Consider the following 22,247-nt stretch of genomic DNA (forward strand, 5'->3'; position numbering starts at 1 on the left):
GGAAATTGGTTTCAGTGCTCATCTCTCCAAACACAGACTAATTTGCTGTGTCACCACTTGCCTGTTTTATCTCCTGCAGACTGATGACCTTAACAATCCTGCATGCCTAAGGCACATGTGTAGCACAGCCAGACTGTGGGTGAGGTGTGGGGTGGGTTAGGGGGCAAACTTATCCAAAACTCTCTCTAGAGAGCTGCTTTTCTCTCTCCACTTTTCTGTTCTGGTGGATAGCTGGGTTTGAGTGAGTTTTGAGTGAGCTGGAGAGCAGCCAGGAAGAAAGTAACCTGGGACTACTGGTAGAGAGTAGCTGAACATGAGCCAGCAGTGTGCCCAGGTGGCCAAGAGAGCAAATGGTATCCTGGTCTGGATCAGGAACAGAGTGGCCAGCGGGACAAGGGAGGTTGTTCTGCCCCTGTACTCAGCACTGGTCAGGCCACACCTTGAGTGCTGTGTCCAGTTCTGGGCCCCTCAATTCAAGAGAGATGTTGAGGTGCTGGAATGTGTCCAGAAAAGGGTAATGAAGCTGGTGAGGGGCCTGGAGCACAGCCCTGTGAGGAGAGGCTGAGGGAGCTGGGGGTGTGCAGCCTGGAGAAGAGGAAGCTCAGGGCAGACCTCATTGCTGTCTACACCTACCTGAAGGGAGGCTGTAGCCAGGTGGGGTTGGTCTCTTCTGCCAGGCAAGCAGCAACAGAACAAGGGGACACAGTCTCAAGTTGTGCTGGGGAAGGTCTAGGCTGGATGTTAGGAGGAAGTTGTTGGCAGAGAGAGTGATTGGCATTGGAATGGGCTGCCCAGGGAGGTGGTGGAGTTGCTGTCCCTGGAGGTGTTGAAGAAAAGCCTGGATGAGGCACTTAGTGCCATGGTCTGGTTGACTGGAGAGGGCTGGGTTGGACTGAATGATCTTGAAGGTCTCTTTCAACCTGGTTGATTCTATGGAAGGGTAGGATGGCAGCCAGATGTAACCCTGCTGGTATTTCACAGCTCCCACCAGGAGTCTTGTTCCTGTCCAAGCTTGATAATCAACTAATAACTAATCTAAGCAGGTAGGCAGTGCCTGTAATTGAAATTTATGGTCTGTTTGTCTCTTGTGATGCTTAATCTTATTTTATTACAAACACTCTTCCTTCTCCTGAGAGTATTTTCCCTTCAGGACGTGACTTTGCATTTGATAGGAGCCTCAGAAATCACAGGGGGGGTGGGGGGGGCTGGGCCATCTGTGCTCCCAGGAGCGATTAACTCTTAACTCCAAGCTAGCTGTGACTTGAACTGCAAACCCCAACAGTGAGTGGCAGAACTTGGGTCAGAGCAGAGCTGTTGGGCACCTTCTGTGTCCAGTTTTTGTAGGCTTACAGAGAAGCAGGCTGTGGAGCAGGTTGTGAGGCTGGAGAGCAGTTCTCCATGGGAATCTTTGGAGCTGTGGTCCTTCAAAATTGCTTTCATTGCTTTCCCTCAGTGTGAGTCACTCAGCCAGCTGTGCTTGCACTCTGGGCATTCCCAGGCACTGAGGAGCTGTGGGGATAGTTCTGGATCAGCCTGCCTTGCAGGATGGGGAGTTTCAGGTAGGACTTTTTTTGATCCAGGAGGACAGCAGTCAATACTCAGGCAGGCTTTTTGGTAGGCAGTGACTTCAGGTTTTGTGCTGCTTGACAGTTTGGAACTAGATGATCTTTGAGGTCCTTTCCAACCTAAATCATTCTGTTATATTAAAGGAGAAAAGTCTTGTTGTGTCCAGAATTCCTTGAGACTTGAAAAACCTCTGTGGCCAGAATGCTGGAGAGACCTGAGCTTAGAAGGAGAAAAGATGCAGAGCAGCTCAGTAGGACACTTTGCTGTGCTCTCTGTAGAAAGCATAAAATCTGAGGAGTGCAGATAGACCAAAAAAGTGGGAGAAAATGCTGCATGTTCCTCTCTGCTTCAGCTCAGGTTATCACTTAGTGACATATGGATATGGATGCCCACCACTGAGTTCTTTTCTTGCTGGGAGTTTTTGTACTGCCTTCACAGTACAAACCAGCACTCTCTGGCAAGTGAGAGGTTTGGCTCTGGACATCAAAGTATTGGAGGCTGATTGCTGTTTGGTGCAGGGCTGGAAGCTGTTACATCTGGATGCTGTCAGTACCTCCAAGTTCAGATCCCTGTTGGTTTTCATACTTCAAGATAAAGGCTGCTACACAGGAAGCTTTTGCATGAACCATGTCAGTGCAAATTTGGGTCAGGAAGGAGTGAAACCTTAACTTCCAGTACATCTCCCCAGCGTGTGTCAGATAGCATAGCTCATTCAATGTATCATTTTAGCTTCCAGTGGCTGGCTGCACTGAGCTCCTAGATCTGACTTGGAACTGGATTTTGTCCTCTTCTTTCTGTTAATCTACTTCAATCAGCAAATTTCCTTGTGCAAGCTTCCCTTGAGTCTTTCTTTGCCTGAGCAGGTGTTATGATAGTTCTTGCATGCTCTGAAAGCCTTGTGTGTGTGGTGGGTGATAAGAGAGGAAGCAAACTGCAGTGCAGGTCTCAAGTCCTTCATATGGGTTCATGAGGCCAGCAGGTGAAAAACTGCACAGTGTAAAGCTGTGTCCCCTTTGATAGAGGCTGCTCAGAGAAGTCCATTTGTTGTTTCCAGTATGAGAGATCCCTTTTTTTCCCAGTCCTGTTCTGAAGCATGGGGGAAGGTCACTGACATTTGCTGCTTTGTAGCTCTCCTTGCACAGGCAAGAGATTTGGATTTGTGTAATGGCTCTGAAGTGCTCCCAGAAACTGAGAGTTGCACCTTTGTGCAGCAGTATTACTGATGGGAGGAGGAAGATGATGGCTACAGCAGTGGTTACCCTCTCGGGTGGGTGTCAGGATAACATAAAACCACATGTCTGTATCTGGGCATCAGTGCCAGCTGTAGTCAAGGGCTGAGCCTCTTGTGTGGTGGAGCTGTTGTGGTTTGACTCAAGACTAACTGACCTGAGCTTTTTGTTTCTTCTTCTCTAGTGATGATGGCCAAGGAGAAACCGCCAATAACTGTGGTTGGAGATGTTGGAGGAAGAATTGCCATCATTGTGGTATGAGTGTGATGGAGAGGAGGGTGGGGTGGCTTTCTACTAACATCTTGAGATGATTTATCCCAGAGGGTGGGAGGGACTGCTAGGGTAGAGATAGGAATGTGATTCTTACCACTGTTCTCTCCAGTTCTGCTGGTGGCTTTGGTTATTTCAGCTTTCAACTAAAAACCCTTCACATTTTGACACTTTAAACCCTGAAATCTCCTTGCTCCTTTAAATCTACAAATGTCAGGTGCCTACAAGTACTTAACAAACCAAAGACAATGCAGAGAAACCTCCCAAAGGCTTTTAAAAACCAAACAAAAGAGCCTGCTGAGCCTCTCCTACTTGCTGTGCCCTGCTGCAGTGTGAGTAATCAACACACAGCTCCTGTCGCTGTGCAGAAGCCACTTTGCTGAAGACAAGCTCTGGTTGTGCACATGCATGGGCCAGCTTCTTTCCAAGACACAAAAGGGTCTGTAAATCAGGGATGTAAGCTATGCAGATGGCTCTCCATGCAGCAGGTGGAGTAGGCAGGGAGGATTTCTATCAGCCGTGTGCGTGGCCAAAGCTGCAGTACCTTGCAGATCCACTCCTGCTCTGCCAGCGTGGCCCAGCTTCTGGTTTTGATCTCATTTCTGTTTCTTCTCAGGATGACATCATCGATGATGTGGAAAGCTTTGTAGCTGCTGCAGAGATTCTGAAAGAACGTGGAGCCTACAAGATCTTCGTTATGGCCACTCATGGGCTGCTGTCAGCAGATGCCCCCCGTCTGATAGAGGAGTCCTCCATCGATGAGGTGTGTCGGCTCTCTGGGCTGCAGAGCAAGGGCTGGCTTTACTGGCTGGGCTGATTTAAGGCAGCAAACCCCACAGGCTGATGTGCTTCCCCTGCCACACAGCTCGTCTCTGAAGTGACTGGGTTCATCAGGTGCTTTTGGTTAGCTGGTTCTTCATTGGAAAAAGAACCAACATAAAACCCCTGTGTGATGAGTGCTGGAGGTCAGATCTGCTCCTCTGTGAGTGTATCTTTTCTCCCCAGTGTACTGATATTAGTCATTCCTGCCTGGGCACTTCCCTCACCACAGCTGGGTGCATGTGACTGCTTTCTCACTGCACAGACCTTCTACCTGTTCCTCTGCCCCAGCCAGCGAGGGGCTGTTGGGTACATTCAGAGTGTCTCGAGTGTTTCAAACCTTGCCCTTAGGAACACACACAGGTCCTGTGATCTAAACGGACCAGCCTGTGTGAAGGTGACTGTTGTGGAGCACTGATTATGCCAGTCCCCTGTCATGTGAGGGCCAGACTGACTGTCACATGTATTTTAACCTTCTTTTTTAATGACATAGGAGGATTTCTCCCCCTGAGCTCTGACAGCCAAGTACACAGCACCCATGGAGCAGTAGGTGTTCGGTGAGTGACCCTGTTGGCAGCACAACTTATGGTCTGTTCTTTCTGGCACTCTCTAGGTGGTAGTAACCAACACAGTTCCTCACGAGGTGCAGAAGCTGCAATGCCCCAAGATAAAGACTGTGGATATCAGTTTGATCCTCTCTGAAGCCATCCGACGGATCCACAACGGCGAGTCCATGGCCTATCTCTTCCGCAACATCACTGTCGATGACTAGACCTGGCACTGCCCCTCTGCTGGCTTCCACAAGAGAAGGAAATGTGCATGAAAAGGCAATACCATACATTAGAGGCATAACACAACTGTTTTTATTCATGTAGGGACGTGAAGGTTTTCAGAGTCTTGAGCCATTAAGATCTAATAGATTAAAAACCCAACCTGACCAGCACTTTACAGGTGAATAGAAGAAGCCACTGGCAATGGGGAGGATCACATCTTAATGAAGAGAGGTGGAGGAGTGAGGTGGTGTGGAATTTTTAAGTTACTTTATTATTATTATTATTTTTTATTTTGTAGTGTGCTCCCTGTAGTGGGGGAAAGAAAAGCCAAGTAGCTGTCAGCTTCTGAGAAGGGACTGGAGCCTGCTCATTGCTGCGCGTGGGCAGCAAGAGGAGACAGCCTGTGGGGTGAGCTTGCAGAAGGTGGTGCTGGGCTGGCCTGGTTGCTGCTGGCAGACCTGCTCAGGAGAGCAGCTCTCTGCCAGCTGAGTGTCCTTTCAGCTCCTGCACAGCATAGGGAGGACTTTGATCAGAGCTAAGCTAGCGGAACATCCAGACAGGGCAGCTTAGGGCAGCCTGTTCCTGAACTACTCACCCCCTGGTGTTGGGGTGCTGGGAGCCAGCTCATGTGCGTCTCCCAGTGGGGCAAGGGGTGCTAGTTAATGTGCTGGCCTTTTCATTTTGTGAGCCTTGGATCATTGTTGTTCTTCAGTGGCAAGTCACACGAGGGTCTAGGTCCTCACTTTGACGCTTGTCTGCGCCGCTGAAGCAGGCGCAGTTTGGAGTTGCCTGGGGCTGGTGAGCTGTGTCAGAGTCTCGTGAGGAAGTTGGAACAGTATCTGCCTCTTAATACAGCTGTGCTCTCCAAAACACTAACACTGCAATAAAAAGCATAGGATTTTTCAGTGGTGGTGCCTCCTGTGAACCCTCTGCTCTCTGAACAGCTGCTGCGTCTGTGCTGTGGGGTTGTGCTGTAACCAGGCTCCGTGGTCAGCCTGCAGCTGTCTTCCAGGCAAGGTAAGGACTCGCTGCTCGTTCCTTCCTGGAATGACACTAATCTCTGCCTGGAGGGGATGCTTGAGAAAGCTGCATAAGGTACTTGTCAAGGGCTTTATCTTCAGGATGATATAAGAATAAAGTCCCAGAATCTGCTTATAGAATCACAGAATGGTTTAAATTGGAAAGGTCCTTAAAGGTCCTGTAGTTTCAATCCTCTTGCCAGTGGGAGTTGCCCTACTGCCATGATCTTTCCTCTTACTGAGGCCAACAAACACACTCCAGCAAAACCTCTACCGCTTTCCACCCTGCTGATGTGAAGAACAAACACTGCTTGGAGGCTCAAAAGAGCACTGAAGTCGCTTGCAGGCAGTTGTTCAGTTTTGCTTATCCTTCAGCTTCTGCATACATCCTTCTCTTCCACTGCAGCATCTGAAATGTACACGATGCCAAGGGGCAGGCAGTGACTCTGTCAGCAGGACAAGCCTTGAACACCAGGCAAACAAGCATATCTTGGCATGAGGGGGGTTCTCCTGCAGAGCAGTGTGTCTGGTAGCTGGTGAGGGTACACACAACCCCAAAGCGATTGAGTCATCTCCAGTATCCAGCACAGATTAAACCTCCAAGACACATCTTGCCAGGGTTGTGCAGGGCTGGATGAGGCTTTAAGGCTGGTAATGGTTTCTCTGCGTTTTCAAAGCACTGTCAGCAAGTCTCAGCTGTACTCTGTGACCACAGTGTGGCTCCTCAGCCTAGTGGAGTAGCACAGTGCTGGAAGTACTGCTGAGGCTGAGCAGGCTGACAAGTGTGTGAAGTGCACACAGATGTCTGTGTGCCCCCTTCTAAGCCAATACTGGACCATGTTCTTCAAACTGGAGACCAATGTTACAAATTTGAGCAGTGTTGCTCTTTTCTCCCCTTCAAACTGCTTGTCAGACCTTCCAGGAGCAAGGTCAGGGTGTGTGAAGTGTTGTTGTCCCATTCAGGCTTGTTTTTACTGGGTTGGATTTGGGTAGGAACTGTGGAACCCTCTGCACCAGTCAGCAGAGGGTTCTGCCAGTGTCCTCTGAGACATGCCCAAATTATCAGCAACCTGAGTCCTCTTCTTTTCGAACCTTCCCCTGACCAGAAGCCAAAAGCAGTCCCAAATTGCTCTAGGAAGACTGGCACCCTGTGTTCATTGGGTCCTTGGGTCAGGGGAGGTGATGAATTAGGGCTGGTGTGCAGGAGGATACAGCACCTGTCCCACCTGACCCAGCCTGGGCCAAGGTTACCATCACCTCAGCATAAGACCTCAGCACTTTCCTTCTGCCCTGAGATCCTGCCCCTGCTCATGCTGTGCTGGTGGGGCCCTGTGCTGGCTTGGAGGGCTCCAGCTTTTTCTGCTGGTTGTGGGTGCTGCCTCAAAAGCTTGAGCAGCCCCTGGGACTGGCTTTAGAGCCCCTGAGCCTGCAGCTCTGCCAGGTAACGGAGCTAAGGCTCGGGCTCCTTCCTAGAGGGTCAGCTTCTTGCCTCAGTATATCTTGTTCCCGTCTCTTGATCTCTGTGCTCCCTCTTTGAATCCAAACCTCCCAGCCTGGAAGAAGCAAAGCACACTCAGGGAGCAGATCTGTGTGGTTTGGGTTCAATGCCTGGAAGTGAGTATCTTGTATTTTGGAGGAGCAAGACCTCTGGTCTCTGTCCTGCTTGTCCACCTGTGGAGGTTAAGTGCCTCAAGCTTCAGGGTCTGACCTGGAGGTTTCTAAGAGGAAAAGGAAGTTCTTGTTGATTATTTTTGGAAGTGCTTGTCTCATGGATCTCTCAGCTTCAAAGATTCATCCCAGATTTTTTGAACACTTAACTTCCCAGGGTTGTCTGGAAGCATTTATTTGTCTGCATTGCTTGTACCATGCTTATGTAGCTCTTTGCTTTGGTGGAAGAATGCTGGAAATCCATGTGCTGATGTGGTCAGCCACAGCTTCACCATTCTCAGGTCTGAGAGAGAGGGTAAAATCTGCCAGGCATTTGATACCTCAAAAAATTAAATGGATGGAGGGGTTTGCTTGCTGGCCCTGACCTCTTCTTGGACATTTCCAGGCTGTGCAACAGGCAGGGATCACAGACTGGTTTGGGCTGGAAGGAAGGTGACAGGTTGGACTGGATGATCTTGGAGGTCTCTTCCAACCTGGTTGATTCTATGATTCTATGTCTCCTCCAAAGAGCAATGTCCTGCCTGACAAACTGATCTCCTTTTCTGACAAGGTGACTGTTGGATGAGGCAAAGGCTGTGGATATTGTCTGTCTGGAATTTGGAAAAGCCTTTGACACTGTTCCCCACAGAATTCCTATGGCCAAGGCTGGTGAGAGGCCTTGAGCACAGCCCTACAAGGAGAGGCTGAGGGAGCTGGGATTGGTTAGCCTGGAGAAGAGGAGGCTCAGGAGTGACATTGTTGTCTACACCTGAGGGGTGGTTGTGGCCAGGAGGAGGTTGCTCTCTTCTCTCAGGTGGCCAGCACCAGAACAAGAGGACACAGCCTCAGGCTGCGCCAGGGGAAATTTAGGCTGGAGGTGAGGAGAAAGTTCTTCCCTGAGAGAGTCATTGGACACTGGAATGGGCTGCCCGGGGAGGTGGTGGAGTCGCCGTCCCTGGGGCACTTCAAGGCAGGATTGGACGTGGCACTTGGTGCCATGGTCTAGCCTTGAGCTCTGTGGTAAAGGATTGGACTTGATGATCTGTGAGATCTCTTCCAACCCTGATGATACTATGATACTATGATATGATATGATGATAAAGCACTGCTGGGTGAACAGGTCCAAAGAGTGGTGGTCAATGGAGTTAAATCCAGCTGGTGGCCAGGCACAAGTGGTGTTCCTCAGGGCTCAGTGTTGGAACTACTTCTGCTGAATATGTTTATTGATGCCCTTGATGAAGACATAGTGTGTTAGGAGTAAGCTCACAGATGACACCAAGTTAAGTGGCATGAGGGTAGGGATGCTCTACAGAGGGACTTGATAGATTGGATCCATGGCCAATGTTAAAGGCATGGGCTTCAACAAAGCCAAGTGCCAAGTCCTGCACGTGGGCCACAACAACCCCAAGCAGTGCTACAGGCACTGGAAAGGGACCTGAGGGTTGTAATTGACCAGCAGCTGAATATGAGCAAGCAGTGTGCCCACAAAGCAGGGAGGTGCTTGTCCCTTTGTACTCTGCCCTGGAAAGGCCACACCTCAAGTATTGTGGTCAGTTGTTGGGACCTCATTACGAGAGGGATGTGGAGGTGCTGGAGCCAGTGCAGAGGAGGGCAAGGAAGCTGTGAAGGGTCTGGAGAATAAATCTGATGAGGAGAGACTGAAGGAGCTAGGGATGGTTGGTTTGAAACAGTAAGTGGAGGGGAGACCTCATCACTGTCTACAGCAACCTGAAAGGAGGTTGTGGAGAGGGTAGTGATAGAAGGGAAGGGCCTCAAGCTGCAGCTGGGAAGGTTTAGAGTAGATATTAATGAAAAATGTTTTCCCAGCAAGAGTGGTCAGGCACTGGGCTGTGCTGGCCAGCGAGGTGGTGGAGTCACCAGCCTTGGATGTGTTTAAAGGTCGTTTGAATGTGGTGCTTGGCACTATGGTTTGGGGTGCACCTTGTAGAGTAGGGATATTGGCTGGACTTGGTGATCCTGAGGGGCTTTTTCAACCGGAGTGATTCTGTGATCTTAAAGATCAGAGAATCGCAGAATGTACCGGGCTGGAAGGGACCCTCGGGGGTCATTTCGTCCAAGCCCCCTGCGGTGAGCAGGGCCGTTTCCAACTAGAGCGGCTTGGTCACAGCCTCGGGCAACCTGGCCTCGAACAGTTCCAGGGATGGATCATCCACAACTGCTCTGGGCGTCCTGTGCCGCTGCCTCACCACCCACACGGTGAAGAACCTCTCCTATTTCAGTGTAAAGCTGTTGCCCCTCGTCCCTTCACATCACCCCCGACGGAGCATCCGCTACAGGTCCCTGCGCCTGGCTCAAGCCCCGGGCATGGCCGGTTCAGGCTGGGAGAGAGCCGCCGGTTCCCGGGCTTGGCCGCTGCCGCGGTAACCCGTTGCCGTTCGGGTGTAAAAGCGGAAAAGGCCCCGGGGAGCTGCCGGGGCTGAGAGCTGAGAGCGGCGGCGACTGTCGCCTGGCGACGGGAGACGCTAAATTGTCCCCTGCGCCCCGTAAGCATGGACACGCCGGCGACGGGCTCAGCCAATGGGCGGCGGCGAGAGACGGGTGCTGACCAATGAGGAAGAGGAGGGGGCGGGCTCAGAGCGGCGGGCGGGTGGGTCCCTGGAGGCGCTGGAGGGAGCCGGGCTCGGGGTGCGGGACCGGGGAGGGGTTCAGGCCGGGAAGGGGCTCGGGAGGTGAGAGAGCGGCGCTGGGAGCTGCGGAGGGGGCAGCTCCAGGGACGAGGAGAGCCGGCTGTGGGGCTGGAGGTGGCCGGGGAACCTGGAAAGGGGACAGCACAGCCCCCACAAAGCGCTGCCCTCGGAGGGAGCCCCCGGACCCCACCGCTCCCCACACTGCTCAGGGCTGAGGCGGGTTTGGTTGCTTTCCGTGGTGAGGGGGGAAGGAGGAGCAGGAGGAAGGCTGTCAGCTGCCGCCTGCCCGTACATTTCACCCACCCAGGTCTCCTCCAAGAGGGAAGTCTCCTGACTGCCCCCCGCCAGGGTCCGACTCGGTGTTTCGGGGCAGGGCAGCAGCGATGGCGCAGCTCACCCTCTCCCAGCTGCTGGACCTCGCCATCGGGACGCCCGAGGTCGGGGCTGTCAACTTCCCGACCCTGCACAGCCTGCTGCTGGCCATATTGAGGCACCTAGGCCTGCTGGACCTGCCTGCCCGGGAGGTGCTGGGGGAACAGCAGCTTGCCGAGGCACAGCCCGGAGAAGAAGGAGGACAGGGCAGAGGCACTGGCTGCAGGACACTTGCCCCGGAGGACTCGCTTCGGGAGACCACAAGCAGCCCCCAGGTCGCTGACGTGGCTGCTGACATGGATCAGATGAAGAAGAGGATTGAAGCAAATGAGAGCAACATCTCCAAGGTAGAGGCTCTTCCCAGACCCCTGGGTGCTCCCCCCATCAGGCAGCACTTGCTCCAGGGTCTGCACCACTGTTGTGCTGCCCTTAGGCCAAGGTCTGGTCCAAGCCTAAGCTCATGGTGGCATGTGGGGCTTCACTGTAAGAAAGAGATGGAGATTTGGGGAGGAAGAGGTAGGGCTGAAATGCTGCTCTGGTTGTTTTAGATCCTCCTCACGCTGCCATCAGTAAGTTGTGGTGAATCTGATGCAGTGCCTGATGCCCTTGGCTCTGCTAGCCAGAGGCTCAGCATCCAAAGAAGTCCAACCCCATCACCCTCCTCATCCCTCCCTTCCCCACTCCTGACCTATAGCCAGGTATTGTGTCCACTCCTTCACCAGCTGAGAGGCTCAGTCGGCGCCTTGAGGGCTTTATCTCCTACTACACAATCCCTTGACTTGCTAAAGGGCTAAACCTGGATCTTGTGATGGCTGGAGAGGAACCTCACCCTATGTAGCACTGAGTTACTTGTGGCCATGTTTCACCTGAGCATCTCCACTGGGAAGAAACAAACTCAGGTTTAAGGAAGGAGCCACCCTCAGCATGGCCTCAGGACAGTTCTTGCCAGGGCTGGGATGAAGGGAGAGTTGAGCTGGGATACAAGGGGGAGTTTCCCTGGGTAGCTGAGCAGGGAGCACTGATCCTGCTCTGGGCAGGTGCTTGGGTGCAGCACTCATCCTGCTGCCCTGCTGGGCCAGGCTGTGGTTGGGAGGGTGGCAGCAGCTCCTCGCCTTTTGGATCACCTTCAGTGACCTCTAGGGGAGGCAGGCAGGGCTGTATCCATCTCTGCTGACTCGGGTTGTGCAATAACCCCCACTTCAAAGCAGGGGTGGGGGTCTCTGGGGAGCTTCTGCCCCTTCTCATCTGTTGGAGACATGATGAATGGTAAGTGCTGACCACGGTGTGCCGTTCTGTGCAGAACACAGTGGGGCAAAGGTCCAGGTCACCAAGGACCTTCCTCTGGGGCTCAGTCCTGTCACCCCCTTCCCCTAGGACATGTCTGTCTCCCGTGATCTCCTTGAGGAGATTGATGGAATAAAGGCAGCACAATCTCACATGGAAGAAGACATCCGGACAATTCAGGAGGCACTTGGCTTGGTGAGCTGCTACCATTGCCCTTGGATGGGAGCTGGGCCCTCGACCCCCTCCCTGCCTCTCTCCCTGTCACCCTACCAGGTGGCCCTGCATGTCTGTGAGCATGAAGGCCACCAGTAAGGAAGAATGAGAAGGGAGACCCAAACAAACTCCATGAGGAGCAATCTGCCCTCCGCTTGCTAGCTTCGCTGGCTGCAGTCAGGCTGGGGTAGAGGTACCTGACTGATGCCAGGGCACTTTGTAACAAAACAGCCCTAAAAAACAGAACTGTGGGGGCTGGGGAGGAGGTGACACAAAGATCTACCCCCACAACACAGCCACAGCCCTGCCCTGCCTCTCTCTGTCTTGTGCCCAAGTTAATTTGTGGATGCTCTTTTTAAATCCTGATTGCTGTCCCTCTCCTTGCCCCGCTCCAGGGGAAACTCCAGGATGGGACTGGCCAGCTGCTGAGCCTTCGTGACCAGACATCGTTGGATGATGACGTGGTATGGCCATGAGCACTCCCGGATCCTGCCTGGGGACAGGAGGTGGCCGTGTCCCTGGTTCTCCTGATGGTCTCCACATTGTGCTGGGCAGCGATGCTTAGGGAGACCAAAGCTCCTGTGGGCTTCATTCCCCCAGCTGTGTGGCCATGGCTGATCCAAATCCCTTTCTTCCCCAGAAAAACCTGAAGGAAAGGCTGAGCCTCTACCCGGCCCCAGAGGAGGTGAGAAACATGGTGCGCTGGGAGGTGCTGGAGGATTGCCTGGTGGGCAGCAAGGCAGGAGAAGGAGACGAAGGAGAAGGAGATGTAGAAGGAGAAAGAGGAGAAGGAGATGGAGAAGGAGAAGGAGAAAGAGAAGTTAAAAAAGGAGAAGGCAGCCGAGGGCTGCCAGCGGTGAGTGCTGGGCACCCCAGCTGCAGGAGTGGGACTGGGGCATCTCCAGCCACTGCACACCCCAGGGCCTCTGTGGAGGACTGCTCAGCACTTCTCTCCCTGCACATCACACCAGGAAGCAGGACCTGGGATGGGCACAGCCAGGTCCTTGCCTGGCCAATAGAACTCCTCCTTCATCCCTGCCCTTGACTGCCCACCACAGCCTGAGCACCTGAAACCCTTGGGGTGACTGCACTGCCTCATGTCCTTGCCTAGCACTGGGCAGGACCATGGTTCGCTGGCCTCCCAGTCACTCTAGGCCTGGCAAGGGGGAACAGAGGACCACAGTGGAATGTTCTGGAGCAAATCCTGGCGTCTGACCTTCAGATGGCTTCCACCTGGGGCAGCTGCTGCTTCTGCTCCTGAAGTGCAGGTGCAGCCTGTTGGGTTGGGAAGTGGTTCTGGTCCAGCAGGACTGAAGTTGTGAGTCCCATTGCTAGAAGAGAGCAAATGCCTTGTTGTGCCAGGTGGCATCACTGGGGTGCTTGCTGGTCTGCTGCTGAAATGACTCCACAGACATGGAGGCATGTGAAGGGCTAAGGGGTCCTGAGGGGCTCTTTGCAGGGTGACCAAAATCTTTGCCTCTGGGTTCTCATGGGATACTTGAGTTTAGCTCCAAGAGCTGGGATGTTTGGGGACAAGGGCTGGGGACAGGGCAGGGGGCCCTGAGTCTGCTGCCTTTGTACCTATAACCTGCTCCTTTACCCCTCCTTTTCCCAGGGGAGCAGTGGGACACAGTCTGCCTCCTCTGAGTCCAGCACTTCAGATGTGGACACCCTGTATGGGGCAAGCTCAGACCCGGAGCTGAAGGGAGCAGGGACACAACCTGCGGCAAGGACCAGCAGAAGCACCAGCAAGGGGATTCCAGGAACACAGCCTGGCTCCCTGAGCAAGCAAGCAGGGGTGCAGAAAGCACCAATGACCCCTGAGAAGCGGCCAAGTGCTCCCTCAGATCACACAAGAACTTCTGATGCCAGTGTCACCACCCCAGGGACACAGCCAGGGCCCCCTGGCACCAAGACCACCACCCCAGGGATGCAGCCAGGACACTCCAGCACTCAGAGCACAACCCCAGAGATGCAAATGGGACACTCCAGCACCCAAAGCACAACCCCAGGGATGCAGCCAGAATACTCCAGCATTCACAGCACCACCCCAGGGATGCAGCCAGGATATTCCAGCACCCAGAGCACCACCCCCGGGATGCAGCCAGGATACTCCATCTCTCAGACCACCACTCCAGGGATGCAGCCAGCACCTCCAGGCACCCAAGAAGGAGGAGCAGAGGTTCAGCCAACCCCTCTCTACATGGAGCCCAGCCTTCCTAGTGCTGAGAATGTCCCTGCTGAAGCCACCCCCGGTGCTCTGGGGACACAGATGGATGCTACAAGCCTCAAGGCAGGAGGCAAGGTTTTGTCCAGCACACAGCTTGCCCAGACAGGCCACCTATCAGTGGGGACCCTCTTACCAACAGCCCAGGGGCGGGAGCACCTCCTTGCCGCTGATCACAAGGCCATGTCCCCTTCTCAAGAGCCAAACGTGCTCTGGGGGTCCTCAGGCTCCGTGAGCGCCCCCGAGCGCTACGTGGAGACGGTGGAGGCTCTGCGCCAGGTCGGGCAGCTCGGGCACCTCTACTCTGCCTTGAAGGAGCAGGTGGCCCAGCTGGAAGCCACCAAGCTGGAAGCCACCGAGGTTGAGAGGCTGCGCCTGCTCCTCCCTGAGGGAGGTGAGAGCCCTGGGGGAGGTTGCTGCGGGGTCCTTGCAGCCAGAGCCTGGCCCCAAGGGTGAGAGTCCTTTCGCTGAGTGTGGCCTCTCCGATCGCGTCCCTCTAGAGCAGGAGAGCATCGCCAGCATTCTGGCTGACCTCCAGGGGCAGGTGTCCTCCCTGCAGCGCCTGGTCAGCGACCTGCGGGACGAGAAAGGGAAGGTGAGTGGTGGCAGTCCCTGGGAGGGCGGTGAGTGTGCTAGAGGGGCTTGGACAGGGAGGGAGCAGCTGAAAAGCCCTTGTGTTGGGGTGGTACAAGGACTGTGCCCTGACTGCCACCACTGCCATTCTCAGAGCAGGCAGCTGGAGGATGCCCTCGGAAGGCTGGGAGCGGCTGGAGTTGGCTTGAAAGCAGACACCAGTGACCAGATCACCCTGGAACCGGAGTAAAAGGATGGGAGAGGGTTTCCTACCCTGCGGGGCTGCAGGGGATCCTCGGGGGGTGGGAAAATCCCAGCCTGGGGAGCAAGGGACATCCCACCAGTGGCTCTACAGAGGCTGAATCTGCCTTTGTCCCTGCCTCACTGGCCAGGTCCGCGCTGCAGGAAGTAAAGCAGGAGCTGAAGGAGCTTGGAGAGCATCAGGAGATGACCAAAGCCACTCTGGAGCAGTTGGTGACCAAATCATCTGAGCAGCTGCAGGAGCAGGTCAGGTCTGGGGGCAGAAAACTCCAGATTGGTGGGAGGGTCCTGGTGGGGGTCTCAGCTGTGTCCCCCATCTGGATGGGGCCATCAAGCTTCCACAGCACCCAAGTCTGTTTGCCACATCCATGCCCTCTCAGAGCTGATTCCTCTGTCCTTTCCTGCAGCTGGACAAGCTGAGGGAGATGGTGGAGAGCAGCCCAGGGCAGGAGCAGGCAGAGTGCCCCACGTGCAGCACAGACACCAGCTGGCAGCTGGGACAGCTCCTCCAGCGCTACGAGAAGCTCCAGGAGCTGATGCACTCCTTCATGTCACAGCAGCCTGTGGGCAAGATGATGAAGCCAATGCCAAGGAGGACTCAGGTAGGGAGAGGCTGCCTTGGGAGGCTTGGGAGGGGGCTGGTAGACCACTGCAGCTGGGTGTTCTTTGCTGTAACATGGGGAAGCTCCTCACTGCCCCCCTAGATGAGCTCTTGTAGGTCAGCAGTGTAGAAGGAAACTAAATGCAGATGTCTTGCTAGCATCAAGAGCCCATAGCCACCAGCTGAGCAACCCAGCTCTGCCCCATGGGGCATCCAGACTCTCCTTGTATGGCACCATCTTGTCATCTTCCTCCCTGAAGCAGGATGAGGAGCTGCTGAAGCACATCCAGGCCACCGTTGTGCACCTGCAAGGGGACTACGAGAAGCTCAGCTCTGTCACAGGGAACCTCCTGGATGACTGTCACCAGAAGCAGAAAGATATTGAGGTAGGTGACCCCCGACAGGGTCAGGACATCCTCCAGGCCAACCCCAGCCTGGGAGCCACAAGGCATTTGTCCCCCTGGCAACCTGATGGCAGCCCTGTGGATGGTCAAAGTGCCTTTCCTGGAGGCTTTCGAGGGGGGATGGGGAGCAGGGGGTGCTTGGCAGGTGAGGAGGCAGCTCCAGCCCTGCTGTGGTGTCATGAGGTGCTTTCTGTGTTGGAAGGCTCTCTTCCAGTCCCTGGAGAGGCTGGAGAAGGAGAAGGTGGACAAGGAGGACCTGCTGCTGGGAATCGATGTGGTATGGCCTCAAGGGACCCCAGCACCAGCCAAGGGGGCCCTGGGCAGTGGCAGAACCAGCCTGGCTGGAGGGAGAATTTACAGACTGGCAGTGGCTCCCTCGCCAGGTCCCTCTCTTTTCCCCCTGAGTCCCTTTGGCTGGTGGAGTGAGCAGGGCCACGTGGGCACTTGTCCCTCTCCTCCTGACAGGAGCTGTCCTGCCCATCCTATCTCCATCCCTTCCCCACTCTCCTGCCTCTCCCTGTTGCCAGAAGGCAGACAAAAGCGCCCTGGCCGGCAAGGTCAACCGCACCCAGTTCGATGCCAGCATGGAGCGGCTGAACGAAGTGATCCAGGAGATGCTGAGCCGGGTGACAGGCCAGGAGCAGGGCTGGCACCAGCTCCAGCAGCAGCTCAGTGAAGAGCTGGGCTCCAAGGTGAGGGCTAGCTGGTCCCTGCCACCTCTGGGCAATGGCAGCTTGAGGCAGAATCCCTGCGAGCATCGATCCCCAGCTGCTGGCTTTTCCCTGGGGACTGCCGAGACTGGGGGGGTGCCCACAGCTGTCTGAGGGTGTGTGCCCACAGCTGGACCGCCTGGAGCTGGGGCCGTTCCGGCAGCAGCTGGAGGAGCACTGGAGGAGCACCCTGGAGAAGATCAAGGAGAAGGAGCCAGGAACAAAGGCAGACGATGCAGCTGGGATTAAGAAGTGAGTGCGATGGGGGACATCGATGGCTTTGGGGACAGCACCTGCCCTGTTTCCTCCAGCTGTCTGGGCTGGTGCCCGCAGGGTCCCCTGCCACTGCACCAGTTTAGCCACTGACCCGTGGGGATGCTGGGAAAGCAGCTGTGCTTTCTCCTCCCACCAGGAGCAGGTTCCTGATGTCTAATGGCACAAGGAAGGGACAACTGCAGGGCAGAGTGCTCCTGAACCAAACCCGGGGTGTGGAGCAAGGGCTGGGGACACTGGCTCCTCCCCCTGGGCAGGGGTGCCACACAGAGCTAGGCTGTGACCTGCTCTCCTGGCAAGGTGCAGGGGGGTAATTAGTGCTGATGCAGCGATAAACCAGTGCCAGGGCTGGCCAGCTGGCAGGTACAGGCAGCTGCACCCCCCTGGAGGTGCCAGTGGGGCTGACATGAGTGTGTGCCAGCTGCCACAAAGCTTGTCCTCAAAACCATGGGAATCCTGCACCTTTCAGGCCTGCCATTTGGTGCCAGGTCGGGAGCATCCCACCCCAGCAAGAGCTACAGGACCACACACGCCCCCATTTGGTCTTTAGCAGCACTCCCAGCTCCCATGGAACTGGGGTGCTGTGAGTGCCCATGGCAGCAGCTCCCACAGTGGTGATGGATTTTGGGGGTGATCTCTCCTGTGGATTCTCTGGTGCCCAATACAAAGTGGATATTGTCCTGCCCACAAGCAAATGCACCCCCACATCGTGCCCGCTGTGCCCTGTAACCAGCCAACAGCCTGGGATCGTTCTGGGGTGGGGGTGGGGATAAATCAGGCTCTGAGCCCCACAGCTCCCCGTCAGACACTGTAACTCACTACAGCCAAGTGCTCAGCACCTTGCTGCTGCCTGCAAGCTGTCTGCATGCTGGCAGTGCCCTGTGCCCCACTCAGAGCTCACCCAGCCTTTCTTTGCCTACCCCAGGCAGCTGCTGTCCCATTTCCACTGCGTGTCCTGTGACCGGCCCCTCAACATGCTGGTGCCTGGCCCGTGAGTAGCACCCACTCCTGGGGGGCTGCATGGGTGGGACAGGGGGGACAGGTGCTGGCAGTGCCCCACTGTGCCAGGCACAGGGGTTAGGGTGCCTGCCTCAGGAGTCTGACCCTTCTGAGCCCTCTATGCAGTCCTGGCCACAAGCTGAGGGACAGGGACCACTCCTTGGGGGAGCTCAAGGGCACTGTGGGGTGCCAGCTGGAGGGCTGCCCCAAGCCAAGGTGGGTTGTTCATCATCTGTCCCCTTGCCATGGCTCCTGCCCTCCCCAGGCTTGTACCCACCGTCCCGTCCATGCCCTCGCTGCCCTCCCGCCTCGCTGGGGACCTCCAGACCATCCTCGAGCAGGAGCATGCACAGCAGCACAGCCACAGGTAAGGGACACAGGACCATGGGGGTCCAAGGTGGGGGCCCTGTCCCTCTGAGGGAGAGCTCTTTCCTGGGTGGGGGTAGAGGGGTTTGAGGGGGCCTGGTGAGGGCAGGGGGACAGAGGTGTGCTGTGGAGGGTCACTTGTGCTGGCCTCAGGCCTGGGGGGGTGTTTCCAGACCCACTTGCACTGCCCTGCCTGGCCCAGGTCAGTGTCAGTAGTGCTGAATCCACTCGTGATGAGTGGTGTCTGAGGCTCGGTGGGGCGCTGGATGCCTCCTGTGAAATGAGTCCTTGACATGAAGCCCTGCAGCTGGGAAGCTCCTGCCTCCTGCTGTCCCTTGCCTAAGGGTAGGGACCCGAAGGAGACCTTCAGGAACGCTGGGGAGGGGCTGATTCCGAGGGCATGTAGCAACAGGACAAGGGACAATGGTTTGACACCTCGAGCAGGGGAGGTGTAGGTTGGGCACCAGGATGTTCTTCACTGTGAGGGGGTGGAACACTGGAGCAGGTTGCTCAGAGGCCCCATCCCTGCAGACATTCAAGGTCAGGCTTTCGGAAACCTGATCTAGCTGGGGGTGTTCCTGCTCCCTGTGGTGGGGTTGGACCAGACGACCTCTGAAGGTCCCTTCCAACCCAAACCATTCCGTGCCGACCTGCCGCGGGGCCACGGTCCCGGGGAGAGCGCAGATGCCGCAGGCGTGGGCGAGCGCAGGGCTGCAGCTGCTGGAGCGGAGCCGGGAGGGACATCCCTGCCGGCGGCTGCCAGGCACTGAGCATCCCTGCGCCCCCCCACAGGGAGCGGGCGGCCGAGGGCAGGTTCCCCAGCGTGCCGCGGCACTGCGGGGGCCAGCACACCCTCACCCTCCCCCTGCAGCGCTGCCAGCGCCCCCGCAGCCTGCCGCCGGGCACCCCGCAGCCGCTCCACACCCCGCTGCCCGGCAAGGTAGGGCTGGCAAAGGTAGGGGCGAGGCTGAGCAGCCAGAGGTGATCCAGCCTCGGCTTCCCCGGGGAGAGCTGGGTGCCTGGGCCCCTTGTTCCAGCCAGCTCCTCCTCTCCTTGCCAGCACAACGAGACGGAGCTGCTGGGCCAGGATGGACACATCTACAGGGGCCAGCAGGATGGGCAGCTGCCTCTGATTGTGGGCAAGGAGGGTAGGGCCGGGGCATGTGTGGGGAGGGCATCTGGTGGGTGTGAAGGGGAGGGCAGTGGGGTGGGTAGGGCATGCATAGGGTGCCAGGTTTACCCCCACCTGTGTGCCCCGTGGCTCCCCCCACTTCAGGCTACTCTACATAGGACGAAGAGCAATGGATGGAAGCTGCAGCAAAGGAGGTTCCACCTCAGTACAAGGGGGAACTTCTTTCCTGTAAGGGTCCCAGAGCGCTGAACAGGCTCCCCAGAGAGGCTGTGGAGTCTCCTCTGGAGCCTTTCAAGGCCTGTCTGGATGTGTTCCTCTGTGACCTGAGCTAGATTGTATGGTCCTGCTCTGGCAGGGGGGGCTGGACTCGATGATCTCTTTGAGTCCCTTCCAACCTCTGACATCTTGTGATCCTGCTCCCTCTCTCCACTTCAATCCCCTCTGCTCTCTCTTACCAGGCTCCCAGAGGGACAAGGCTAAGCTGTCCCCACGGCAGTGGGACACCCAGGACACCATTCAGCTGTACTTACGGCCCCAGAGTGCTGGGTCCCCGCTCAGCCAGGCAGGTATGGCCCGGTCAGGGCACTGGGCTGGGGCAGGAGAGGACACCCTCCTGTCACCTGATGAGTGGGGAGAAGCAGGGAGGGGTCTGTGCCTGCTGCTGGGCACGGTGGGATAGGAGTCTGGGGTGGAATGAGGAGGGGTGGATTGGGATGGAGGAGTGAAAGTGGCAGATGGGGCAGCTGATGCCTGTGTTGGAGCAAGAGCAAGGTGAGGGGCTGTGGTAGAACCACCCTGGCCAGTGCAGGGCAACAGCCTGGCTGCTTCAGGGTGGGCACTGGGACCCTGGTTTTGGGGGTGTCTGGCTGGGCAGGTGCCTCTACTGCCTGGCCCAGGCTGGGCTGACAGCACTGCCCACCAACAGGGCCCACCCCACGGGCTGCAGGGGGGCTAACGTGTGCTGCTTGCCCCCAGGCACCCCCACCTCGCTGGAGCACCAGCCAGCCTCTCCCAGCCGCCAGGGCTCTTCCCCCAGCTCCAGCCCCCGCGGGATGGATCCAGCACCCCAGCAGCTGGACAGCACTGGGGGGCCCTGACTGAGCCCCCCACACTGCGCAGGCAAGCAAGCAGCTCCAGCCTGCAGCAATAAAGGGCAATGGGCAGCCAAGTGCCTGCACGGTCTGAGTGGGGTGGCCCTGGGTCGGGATCTTGCCACCGTGCACGAGGAGGGTTGGCAGCATCCCTCATCCCGCAGCAGCTTGCCAGCAGAGGAGCTGAGAACAGCTCTGTGCAGCCCCCTCCCAGGGTCTGTGCTGGCCCTGGGCTCCCCCTCGTACCCCTCTGGCCACCACAAGCCCTACTTGGCACCAATGGCCACTGAGCTTGTGACCCCACAGGTGGTGTGGGGGAGCTGGGTGGTAGTTTGAAGATGATGATGCCCAGTTGCTGCTGAAGGCAGTGGGAGACGGGGACCTGGGTGGGAAGGGCAGCAGGACACGGCTGCCACTCTAAGCCCACTGGCTCGCTGTGGCCGATCCTAAGGGATGAGCATCTCTGAGCCAGTTTCCTTATCTCCTGTTGCCTTTGTCACCTCCTCGTCCCTCTTCCAGGGCTTCCCACCTCTGGAGCAAAGCACCACCAGTCTTTCTCTGTCCCCAGCCCTGGGGGACCACATCCCTTCCCTTCCTCATGGCTTGGGGCTCCTTTACCCCAGCCCCTTCTACCACCCATCCCCTCCCTGTCAGATGCTTGCTGGGACCTGCTCTGCTCGGTGAAGCTGCGCTGGCAGGGGGTGGAGTAGATGATCTCCAGAGATCCCTCCCAACCCCTGTCATTGATTTTCTGAGACCTGGCACAAGTTGAGTCACAAGTGGAGAGGTACAGGGCAGGGAAACTGCAGCCCTTGAAAGCATTGTGGGGGGCACCTGGGGCTGTCGCAGATGGAAATGTGTCTGTGGGCAGAGGGGAGCTGGGGCTGTCCCCACTGAAGCCCTGGGGGCCATGGGACAGCCCCAACTCCCCCATGAACAGAACCCATGACACATTGGGGGAGGGCACACAAAGCTAGTGGCACCTTTTGAGTGGGAGAGTGAGAAACCCCGAGAGGAAGCCTGAGGGGAAACTCGGGCACTGGGGGAGCAGCCACTCACCACCCCCAGGGCGTGCCCCTGGGGAGTGCCCCATGGAGATCTTGCTCTCCTGGTGAGTCTTCTCCCTAAACTGATAAGAGGGTGCCCCAAACCCACCCCCCTTCACTGGAGGACTGTGTGGGAGGGCGATGTAATTTTCATCCCATTTGGCTGTCTCGGGGCTAAAGCAGGGACTGTTGCCTCGTTTGAAGCCATCAGAAGGGTGGTGGCTTGTGGGGGCTGACCAGTGCCTGCCTGGGCTCTGCCTGTCCTGGGGTGAGGGCTGGCAAGCCCCCACACCCCGAATGGTGCCCCCCCTTGCAGCAGGGGACACTCAGAAGACATCAACCCCAGTACAGGCTTCCCCTAGAAGCTGGCAGTCCCTCACTTGGGACTGGGGATGTCGCTGAGGCTTGGGGAGAGCTCACCACAGGAGTGAGCAATGAGTCTAAGGTGAGGATGTTGCAAGTTGCAGTGTTGTGTGGGGGGTGCAGGATGGAGTTGTGCCTTCACCCTGGCACACAGGGCCCACGTTGTGGTGTCACAACACCCCACAGCTCCAGAGGATCCCCTCTGCCCCCTCTCTTTGGGGGCTGCAGGCAGAGGGAGGAGAGGAGCTCAGTGCAGCTCAAGGGGAGCTTTGTCCCCACTGGTGACACAGTGGCATGTGTCAGGGGGGTGCTGGAGAGCATCACCCCCGTTCTTAATGCCCTGCCAGGGATGTCCTCCCAG

The 22,247-nt window shown here is 56.6% G+C and overlaps 2 protein-coding genes across 11 annotated transcripts in view; both read left to right on the plus strand.

Moving 5' to 3' along the window:
• The window catches only part of PRPSAP1 (phosphoribosyl pyrophosphate synthetase associated protein 1), a 32,739-nt gene extending 27,177 nt beyond the window's left edge, over nucleotides 1–5,562 (plus strand). For all 6 annotated transcript variants that reach the window (XM_064150957.1, XM_064150960.1, XM_064150956.1 and 3 more), the window contains 3 exons: nucleotides 2,980–3,050; nucleotides 3,682–3,828; nucleotides 4,498–5,562. In XM_064150957.1, the coding sequence (XP_064007027.1) occupies nucleotides 2,980–3,050; nucleotides 3,682–3,828; nucleotides 4,498–4,656 (377 nt within the window). In that variant the 3' untranslated portion in view covers nucleotides 4,657–5,562. The remainder of the gene's footprint in view (nucleotides 1–2,979; nucleotides 3,051–3,681; nucleotides 3,829–4,497) is intronic.
• Nucleotides 5,563–10,284: 4,722 nt separating this feature from the next.
• On the plus strand, nucleotides 10,285–20,554 carry QRICH2 (glutamine rich 2). 5 transcript variants are annotated; one of them, XM_064150962.1, is made up of 19 exons: nucleotides 10,285–10,690; nucleotides 11,718–11,822; nucleotides 12,236–12,304; nucleotides 12,481–12,525; nucleotides 13,456–14,461; nucleotides 14,568–14,662; nucleotides 14,795–14,886; nucleotides 15,033–15,147; nucleotides 15,309–15,503; nucleotides 15,763–15,888; nucleotides 16,109–16,183; nucleotides 16,434–16,598; nucleotides 16,747–16,868; nucleotides 17,815–17,880; nucleotides 18,154–18,255; nucleotides 19,047–19,194; nucleotides 19,315–19,402; nucleotides 19,845–19,952; nucleotides 20,362–20,554. In XM_064150962.1, exons 1-19 carry the CDS (start codon nucleotides 10,355–10,357, stop codon nucleotides 20,481–20,483), a joined length of 3,180 nt encoding a protein of 1,059 aa, XP_064007032.1. In that variant the 5' UTR covers nucleotides 10,285–10,354; the 3' UTR covers nucleotides 20,484–20,554. The 5 variants fall into 5 exon arrangements, with proteins under 5 accessions (XP_064007032.1, XP_064007034.1, XP_064007035.1 ...); XM_064150964.1 differs by having other exon boundaries at nucleotides 15,766–15,888; XM_064150965.1 differs by lacking the exon at nucleotides 19,315–19,402.
• Nucleotides 20,555–22,247: the final 1,693 nt, after the last annotated feature.

The sequence above is a fragment of the Pogoniulus pusillus genome, chromosome 11 (assembly GCF_015220805.1).
Source record: "Pogoniulus pusillus isolate bPogPus1 chromosome 11, bPogPus1.pri, whole genome shotgun sequence".
Taxonomy (NCBI): domain Eukaryota; kingdom Metazoa; phylum Chordata; class Aves; order Piciformes; family Lybiidae; genus Pogoniulus; species Pogoniulus pusillus.

What these genes read in the sequence shown, in the direction of transcription:
- QRICH2 (XM_064150962.1), top strand. Translation starts at nt 10,355, where the DNA reads ATGGCGCAGCTCACCCTCTCCCAGCTGCTGGACCTCGCCATCGGGACG. An exon ending in CAATGCCAAGGAGGACTCAG is followed by an intron (nt 15,504 to 15,762) that starts GTAGGGAGAGGC and finishes TCCTCCCTGAAG; the next exon opens with CAGGATGAGGAGCTGCTGAA. An exon ending in TGCTGCTGGGAATCGATGTG is followed by an intron (nt 16,184 to 16,433) that starts GTATGGCCTCAA and finishes CCCTGTTGCCAG; the next exon opens with AAGGCAGACAAAAGCGCCCT.